General features: G+C 43.3%; 1 protein-coding gene across 1 annotated transcript; it reads left to right on the top strand.

Moving 5' to 3' along the window:
• Positions 1-676: 676 nt before the first annotated feature.
• LOC116736005 (transcription factor 20) lies at positions 677-9,050 on the top strand. The gene is made up of 6 exons (XM_032588214.1): positions 677-2,165; positions 4,299-6,199; positions 6,592-6,685; positions 6,794-6,843; positions 7,329-7,405; positions 8,556-9,050. The coding sequence occupies exons 2-5, from the start codon at positions 4,301-4,303 to the stop codon at positions 7,368-7,370; spliced, it is 2,085 nt and encodes a 694-aa protein (XP_032444105.1). The 5' UTR covers positions 677-2,165; positions 4,299-4,300; the 3' UTR covers positions 7,371-7,405; positions 8,556-9,050.
• Positions 9,051-9,638: the final 588 nt, after the last annotated feature.

The following is a 9,638-nucleotide window of genomic DNA, read 5'->3' as shown; positions in this document are numbered from 1 at the left end:
CAGAACGACCTTCAGCCTGACCTCCAGGACGACCTTCAGCCTGACCTCCAGGACGACCTTCAGCCTGACCTCCAGGACGACCTTCAGCCTGACCTCCAGGACGACGGGGAGGATTCAGCCTGACCTCCAGGACGACCTTCAGCCTGACCTCCAGGACGACCTATTAACACAACAGAGCTTCATCTCTGTGTCATATTTTATATGAGCGAAAGATTTCTTTAAAGTAACTATTTTTTTAAGTATAACTCATTTACTTTAATGTATTTTTATAACTTTAAAACATTGTTTCTACTGAATGCACTCAATAAACACTCTGTATACTTTTGTTTGTGTTCATTTAAAAATATATTTTTGGGGCTCCAAGTTGTTTATTTTACTGTAATTAAAATAATTACAGTAATTACAGTTTTTAGTTTATTTCTGTTTTCCAGAAATAAACTAAAAAACATCTGTTTTCATTTCTTATTAAATATGTCTTACAGGCTGAAGCCACATTTAGAGATAAATTTGGCTTTTCAGTAAATGTTTCAGTTTGGGTGATTATTTTGTAAAATTCAGTTTAAAGCAGAACATCGAGGGGATTAAATATGTCACACAAATTAATTTAATAAGAAAATAAATATCCTAACACTTAATATGGAATTTGTTGATTTTTAGCAACAATAGATTATTTAAAAAAACAAACATAATACTAAGAAATAAGTTATTTTGACAAATAGCAGAGCAGGAAACAAAATCCCTCAAAAATAATACAAGGATATATTTAAATCACTCAGATTATGTCAGCTAAAAAAAAGAACTGTCCCAAAAATTCATTTCATTTTGATCAGAGTGTTGTCCACGATAGAGTCCCATATCCTCAAAAAAACAACGTCCTGAAAATATTCCCCAATTTCAATCCAAAATGAAAAATCCAAAATGACAACAGCCCCAAAAAGATGAGAAAAAAACAAAAACCCGCAAAAAGAAAAATAAGTTCCAGATCTCACCGGGAGCGTCTTCCTTCCTCCTCTCGCACCGGGCGCCGTTTCCTGGGCGCCAGGCTGCGGTCCAGTTTAAAAACGCACCATGTGGCGCTCGGGCGAAATCTGACCGCTGTTTATGTCTCTTCTTTCATTTTTACTTGTCTCAAACATTCATGAAGTCTCAAACAATCTCTCACTGCACAGATATGGCGCCCCTTTTTATTTGGTTATCACAACCACACCTAAAACCAGCATGATGCTGCCAGAAACCAGCTTTACACTGGAAACTCTGGGAAATTCAACAATCACATGACTGAATCTGTCCTAAAAAATACATATTACTTTCTGATTTATTTAGTCAAAAGAAAACAAACATAGAGGTTATGTTGCAATTTATTTGCATTAAAATATATTTATTTTTTGTAAGCAAAAGGTGTTCAAATTCATCCTCAAACTGCAGATACTTGTGTGCAAAGAGGGAGGGAGGATGATTTTTCCACTTTTCATAATAGATATTAAAAATATTGGAATATCTTCTGCAGTCAATATCCTTTTTACTCTGGCTTTATAAAAAAGATTAGTATAATTTCATAATTTTTCACAATATATCCATTTATTATTAAGATGATAATATTCATTTAAGAGAATATCTCATTTCTTCTATTTCTGATCTTTTAAAACCACTGCGGTAGTCAAATGTAGCAAAAAATAAGTTCTTTGTTAAATTAAACGCTACTGAATAATTTTAAAATAAATATTAGCAAATAATAAATATAATGTATAAAATATAATCCGTTCCCTCAAAGATTTTATTTTGAAGGAGCCCGCGTCTCTTCCGGTGTGTCGGACATAAAACCGCTGATTGACTCTGTTGGAATATGGTGTCCATGATGACAACTTGAAAATCCCAACTGCAGTCAGAGGCGATAGTACCTGCTGGAACCAGTTCGATGAGAATGAAAGCGGGTTCGGCTCGGTTCGGGAGCCGCCTGGCGTGGTAGCGTCCTCCCGGCCGCCTGGCTAGCATGAACTGGGGCGGCCGCCGCTTTTGTTTACATCCAGTCCAGATGATGGTGATGATGGGCCCGGAGAGGCGTGTTGGCTAACCCCGCTACTCGACCTGCTTCCAGGGAAGGTGTCATCGGGGAACCCGCCGTGTTCGGACCGGGTCGGTCCGTCCAAACCGCCGCCGCCTGAAGGGTGAGCTGACCGACGTCACTAACCGTAACTGACCGCTTTTACGCAGCTGTTACCGGGAAAGCTACTAACCAGGCCTCCCTGTTAAAAACATTGCTGACTTTTTAAACATCATTAACCTGAAAACATGTAGTCTTTATTTAAAATAGAAAATTTAGAAAATAAAAAATAAACGTAAAACCATACAAACATTAATGATTCTTTAAATTGAGTAGATAAAATTTAAGCTAAATTGTAAATGGTTTTATTTACTAAATCTAAATGTTTAATTGTCTTCAAAAAATAACCATCGGCCTTTACTACAACTCTGCATATTATTAAAGCTAATTATTTAATCCAAAAAGTGAAATACATACTTTATATAACGGTATATGAGGTGAAATAACTCGTATGTCGATTTTACTATAACAAAAACCCGGAAAGGAAGTTTCTCAGAAAATTAGACTAATATCGTAATTAAATTTTTTTTAAATACAAAAATATTATGATGTGGAAGAGGAAGATTTAACAGCTGTCCAGTCATTAACAGTCATCCACAAGAAAGGCAAGTCACGATTAGGCCTGTTGCAATAAGCAATAGAATAATTAATCACATGATCAATTAAAACGAACTCAATAATTGCCATTTGCATAATTTACCGTTTTTCTCTTTCTACCAAAAACTGTATAATAAAAGTCGCCGAGTTTTACTGCAGCGGCTCCATTTCCCTCCCGGGCCGCCAGATCATAACCTCAACTTAGAAGCTGCATCAAATGAGTTTGAAGAAATGTCTCCGTCGTGCTTCTGCTAGCAGAGCTTGTTCTGAATGAAAATTAGCGCTTTCTTCTTTGATTTCCAATTTTGACTTCCAATGATTCACTTCCTGCTGAAGAGCCCCCTGGCGGTTGAAGAAAAATCCACAGAAAAGCCGCACCGGGCTACAAGCCGCCTGGTTCAAAACGTGGGGAAAAAAGTAGAGAAAAATGCGGTACTTGGAAATGATCTCAAAATAACAATATTATCATTGATTGAAATAACTTCTGAGACAGTTAATTGTCCAGAAAAATTTGCTATTGTGACAGGCGCAGTCACAAGAGGTTGTTGTTAGGAGAAAGTTGAGTGGAAGAAAAAACATGAAATATTGCTTCTGTTGAAATAAAAAAAAGTGATATCATGACAAGGAAGTTGCGTGCAATGCATTGAAGGTTTCACCATCATCTAGCACCTTGTGCATGCTAAGAGGAAGAATGGAGGTGCAGATCCAGTGACCATTAGAACCACCTTACCGAATAAAACAGCAGAAATCTTTGAATTGGGAAGATGGGCCCACATGACGAGCTACTCAGTAAAAGCATCAACAACTTAATGTGCCAGAGAATGACCAGGAGAAACCTTCCTGGGAGAGAAATACTCTGCCTACAATGTGGCTTATGGCAACGAGAGGGCTGGACGGAAAGACAGACCGAAGCATTGATCATGGCAGCACAGGAAGAGGCATTCGGCACAAGAGCTGCAGAGGTCAAGGATCAGCCAGACAGGACCCAACATGGAGAAAGTTGAGCAGTTAGCTGCTGGGTGTAAGAGACCTGAAGGAACGTCATACCCAGGCGGTGCGGCACAAAGGGCTGTCTGGTTGGGGAGCCTCCTTGAGACTGACTGATCCAACTCTCAATATTATCAGGTTGGTGTCACAGACAAACTGTGTGATGTGAACACCAGCTGGTTCCTGTACGTCCACATTGAGTCCGCCTCACTTCGCGGCGTGACGTACGCCTGGGTGTGTGGGGGCCTTCATCCTTTCTCTAAGGCGGAGTCCAGCCACCCAGCACTTCGGCCGCTTGTATCCAGGATTTTGTTTTTCAGCTGTGATCTCATGGCCATAGATAAGATTCTGAACTTAGTTTGTGTGGTTTGGCGCATTAGACGCATTGAAGAAGAAATCTCCCTAAAACCAATATGGCAGCACAACTTGTTGCTTCTGAGTGAACTGCAGAACTTGTGGAAGAATTTCATTTGGAAAGACGAGACCGATGTAGAAATGTTTTCCAGTATTTTCACTCTGTCTTCATCCTTCATGTCCGTTTACGGTGTCACTAAATAGAGTATCCAGTAAAACCAACTGTTGACCCCTTTAATGGTGTCCTCTTGTTTTGCAGTGATGGACGTGTCTTCTCAGGACCCACCTCTCATGGCCATGGACCTATCGAAGAGCTACACTCCGCTGACTCGCAGCCGCACCGAAGCCTCAGACCTAGCTAAAAAACCTGAGTGGTACCACAGACGGCCGGCGAACTGCAGCACAGACGGTACCTCAGCATACAGATCCTCGTCCTCCTACAGTCCGCTCTCCCAGCAGGGGGTCCCTGTCCGCTGCAGAGACATGGAGCAGGGGCCAGAGTCTCTGGGCAGCTACATAAGCTCAACTGTGGCTCCGGGTCTGGATCTTTTTCACAGCAGAACGCATGGTAACCTGTGGCACGGTGGTTACTACGGAACCGACCAAAGCGGGGATCCGGTTCCCGAAAGCAGCGGCGCAGAGGAGAGCGACAGCGGCTCTGACGTTATCTTCCTGGTTTCTTCCGCGAAGGAGCCTCTGTTGTGTGGCTCTTTCATCCAGGACAGCGTGAGGCACATCGTGGAGCCCGTTTCCCCTGCCATGTCCTCGTTGGATGAAGGAAGAGGTTGCTATCTCCTATCTCAGCCCATGAGCTCACCGAGTGCCGACAGCTCGTACTCGGAGGACTCGTCGGACAGCTCAGTAGACATTCCAGTGCACCATGCCAGACCCGTAGTCCTCCTTTCAGACCTCAACACCGTTTACGGACACCCTGGTGAATCGGTCGCGGATGCTTCAAGTGACGACAGCGACGTCATTGAAGTTTCTGTCACGAACCGTAAGAAGGAAAGGCAATGCTACAAGAAAAGTCCGCCTAAAATAAAGAGAGAGGGGGAAAAGGCGTCTTCTAGAGAGGTGCGGCGCAGTTCCAGAGTCAGAAAATCTGAGTCAGAAATGCCTCGGTTAACCTGCGCCGTGTCACGGCACAGCTTGAGAAGACGCGTCAAAAACGACGCAGTGGGTATTTATAACGAAAGCAGTGACTCTGAGGACTTGATCGAGTACGCTCTGAAGTTTTCCAGCTCCGAAGAATCCGTCTCGCAGTCAAAGCTTCCACAGAAAGCGAGCAGCCATTCAGAGGAATCCAACGGGAACGCCCAAACTGACAGGAAGTCTCCTCCGAAGGAAGCTCAATTCACAAAACTAATAAATTACAAACGAAAAAAGACTCTCAGTCTTCCTAAAACTAAAAACGTTCAAAAAGCAAAGCAGAAGCCGATCTGCAGCATCCCCCCAGCGGAGCAACAGACGGTTTCTGACAGTCAGACCACAGCTGGGAAAAAACAGGTCGCGAGGCGAAAAAGGAAAAGGCGTCCACAGACCGGACCTTCTGCGCTGTTTTCTCCCAGAGAACCTGAAATTCTGCTCAAATATGCAAAATCTAAGGATAAAAAGGACAGAAAACCTGCCAGCTTCTGCCCGTTTGTCCACATGGAGCAGCAGCTGTGCAGGGTGGTCAACTACCAGGACGACGAAGGGACGGTTCCCAGCAGCAAAGGATGGAAGACCATCTCCAAATCTGTGTCTGGGTTTGTCCCCTGCACGTCCTGCTTCCAGCTGGGTCGGTCCAGCTCAGACGGCGGCGGTCCGGACCAGCTGCTCTGCTGCCTGTGTGGATGGACGGCCAACACCATGGGCCTCGGCGACCTCCACGGCCCCTACTGCCCCACCGGCGCTTCTCTAGACGGTCAGATGCGCAGAACTGATCAGAACGACGACCTGCAGAAACTCTCCAACGGCCATTTGCCGAACTCCTCTGAGGACGACTGCACTCCTGATAAAACTTTGCTCAGAAGCGAGAAAGTCTCTCCCACTAAGGTGCCTCTTTATCTAAGCGAGTGCTGGATACACGAGGACTGCGGTATCTGGTCTGCCGGCGTCTTTCTAGTCCGGGGAAAGCTGTACGGCCTGGAGGAGGCCGCCCAGATCGCACAGGAAACGGTGAGTGACTTCCTGTTTGGTTATCGGTTGTAGCTTTAGCTTTGGATGGACTCCACACAGAGCAGCAGTGCTGCTGTGAGGCTGAAACTGCTGGTGGAGCAGCAGAAACCTCCCAGTGATGGAGGGAAATTCTGCAGACTGACAGTCAGGGAAACGGGTCGGTGTGGAAGTGGAACCAATATGGTGGTAAGAAACTGGGGCTGCACAGGAACAGGAAGTGATGTCATTGAGACATTATTGGTGAATATTGTGGGGAAGTGATTGATTATGGTTAACTTATATTTTCCTCACTCTTTGTTTTCCATCATTACTCTGAGGATCCATCTAAACGTCTCTGGATTCCTGGAGCTTGTTCAGGTTTTATGTTGCATCTTTGATCTGATTGGTTGTAGATCTGCTCCACCTGTCATCAGCCTGGTGCCATTATGGGATGTTTCCAGAAGGGCTGCCTGAGGAATTATCACTACCCATGTGCCATTCAGTCAGGTAAACTGTGTTTAAAGGTTTGATTTATTGATTATTGAATCAAACCTTTATTGATTGGTTGTGGTGAACAGTTCTGCTCATTTTTCCTCCATCTTGATTCTCTCTCAGGCGCCATCCTCAACGAAGAAAACTTCTCCATGAGATGTCCAGAGCACAAGGTGAGCATCCATCCATCCATCCATCCGTCCACCTGTCTGTCCATCCATCCATCCATCCAACATCCATCTGTCCATCCGTCCATCCATCCACCCATCCATCCAACATCCATCCAACATCCATCCATCCAGTTTGAATGATGAAGTCTGATCCTGATGGATCAGATCCTGATTTAATGTATTTTGTCTTTGACTTTAATTTGTATTTGTTAATCTGAAGGTTATTTTTGTGTGTTAGCGTTGTACTGACTGCAGCTGGTCCGGTTCTTAGAACCGCCTGTAACCGGGTCCATTTAAAGGTTCTGCTTCATGCAGTTCAGTGCTGGCAGAGGAAATTCCTCTGTTGTGTAAAAAAGTGCCAGTAACTGACTGAGCACACGGCTTTTAGTGAATACAGTAAATGAACTGATGACTTTCATCTGGTTCTGCTTTGAAAAATGTCATAAAGTTAATTTCTGATATTTCTCTTCTTTTTTTAAACCAACCAGAATAAAACGTTCCCACCTGCAGCCAGACAAGACAAGAGATGACAGTGAAGATGTGCGGCGGCCATGGAGGTTTGGAGGTTTGTCCTCTTTCTGTTTTTATCTGTTCCACTGATAACACACAGAAGTTTCTTTATTCAGTTTTCCTCAAAATCAGGCTGCTGACGGTTCATGATGCCCCTGCAGTTCCTCATGTTAACACAAGGGGGCAGCATCAGCTCATTGCTCAGAACTGAGACGATGTTCTGCTGAGAAAACCTGAAGAACTGCAGGTTCTTCTCCTTCCTGACATGGAGGTCAGGTTTTATGTAATCTGTAATGTAATCCTAACTTCTGTGGTTCTGACACGCTGGTCGTCATGGAGACCAAATCAACTCACATCGTTCATCACAACAAATGACATCTGAAGAGTCCAGTTCAGGGTTCATGAAGTTATCTTCAGTAATATTCAGTCACCTGTTATTTTCTGACCAATCAAACTCACCTGAATTTCAACCAATCCCATTAGTTAGGCTTCTTCTGACTGAACTTCCTGTTTCGTCTCTAGAAAGTAAACCTGCAAGATGAAAACATGTGATGCTAAACTGTAATATTAGCCTTTTTAGTTTATTCTTGGAAAAAAAAAAAAACATTTTTAAATGTTCTGTAGGATTTTGCTTCTCCAGTATAAAGTTCCTGTTAACTTCAATGACCATATGTGGAATTTGACCACATATTTGCACTTTGACCTCTCCTTAGGACAGGATTTTCTTTGCTCTTTAAATTCTAACTGGTAAGATGTTGTCCTTTGTGTTGTGTGCTGCAATTTAAACTTTTTTATAAGACCGTGTTATGGCAAAAAATGATTTTATTCTCCAACAATCCAATGAAACATGAGAACATCCTGAAGGAAGTGAACCAGGTGACCAAACTTTGTTTTGTTTTTGGAAATGACCACCGGTTCAGTCTGAGACCTTCTGATGTTTCTGCTTCCTGCTTTAGATTTTTAGTAAAATTTCCATGTTTTATTTTTTATTTTATTTTTTTTAAGTCCTCTGATCTAGCTCTGACTTTGAAATGTTTTCTGAGTTTTGTTCTTTAAGAAGTAACGGCGTTGTCTGCTGTTTTACTGTAAATAAAATGTCTAACAGGTTTTCCATCCATTACTGTAATGGCCTAGTTCATACACTAGATGTTGTTAATCATCCTGGCGCTCCTCTGACTCGCCTGTTATTGTGTCTCCTGTCCCAGAATGCTCCACTGATCTCCTCAGGGCACGGCGGCGGCCATGACGGCGGCCATGACGGCGGCCATGACGGTGGCTTCACCTCAAAAGCGTTCTGAGGAACCGGAGTGGCGGCGGCGGCGGCGTTTCGGGCCAGGCGAACCCGCTTCGCCTGTTATGACTGAATCAGGGTCCACTTTATTTATTTCTGGATATTTTGACCTTTGTTCAGTTCTTTTGTTCGGTTCCTTTTTGCTCTCCGTTTCTCTCCGGGATGAACCGGCAGCGTTTGGACATCCTCACTTCAACTAGCTGCTAAAAACAAGTTTATTATTTGAACATAGGTATTATATCAGAGTTTTATTGGTCTCTTGGATAACAGGCCACTTTTCTACAAGTTTTTGTACGACTTTTTTAATCCTTCCAGATGTTTTTTGTCGTGTTTGTTTTCCTCCTTGATGCATGCACAGCTCATATTTGCTACAATGCACTTTATTACAGTTTTCTATCAGTTATTTAAATCTGTTCTTTTAAATCTGACATAAAGCTGCACTACGCTACAGTTGAACTGTAAAACTACATAGTTAATGTCTAAACCTGGAACATACACTGCCTGGCCAAAAATAAAGTCGCCACCAAAACATGGTCACACTCTCTAATATTTTGTTGGACCGCCTTTATCTTTGATTACAGCCCGCATTCGCTGTGGCATTGTTTCAATAAGCTTCTGCAGTGTCACAAGATTTATTTCCATCCAGTGTTGCATTAATCTTTCACCAAGATCTTGTATTGATGATGGGAGAGTCTGACCACTGCGCAAAGCCTTCTCCAGCACATCCCAAAGATTCTCAATGGGGTTAAGGTCTGGACTCTGTGGTGGCCAATCCATGTGTGAAAAAGATGTCTCATGCTCCCTGAACCACTCTTTCACAATGTGAGCCCCATGAATCCTGGCATTGTCATCTTGGAATATGCCCGTTCCATTTGGGAAGACAAAATCCATTGACGGAATAACCTGGTCATTCAGTATATTCAGGTAGTCAGCTGACCTCATTCTTTGGGCACACAATGTTGCTGAACCTAGACCTGACCAACTGCAGCAACCCCAG

Source organism: Xiphophorus hellerii, chromosome 16 (genome assembly GCF_003331165.1).
Source record: "Xiphophorus hellerii strain 12219 chromosome 16, Xiphophorus_hellerii-4.1, whole genome shotgun sequence".
NCBI classification, from domain to species: Eukaryota; Metazoa; Chordata; class Actinopteri; order Cyprinodontiformes; family Poeciliidae; genus Xiphophorus; species Xiphophorus hellerii.
Note: the sequence above shows the minus strand (reverse complement) of the source record. Positions and strands in the feature narration are given on the sequence as shown.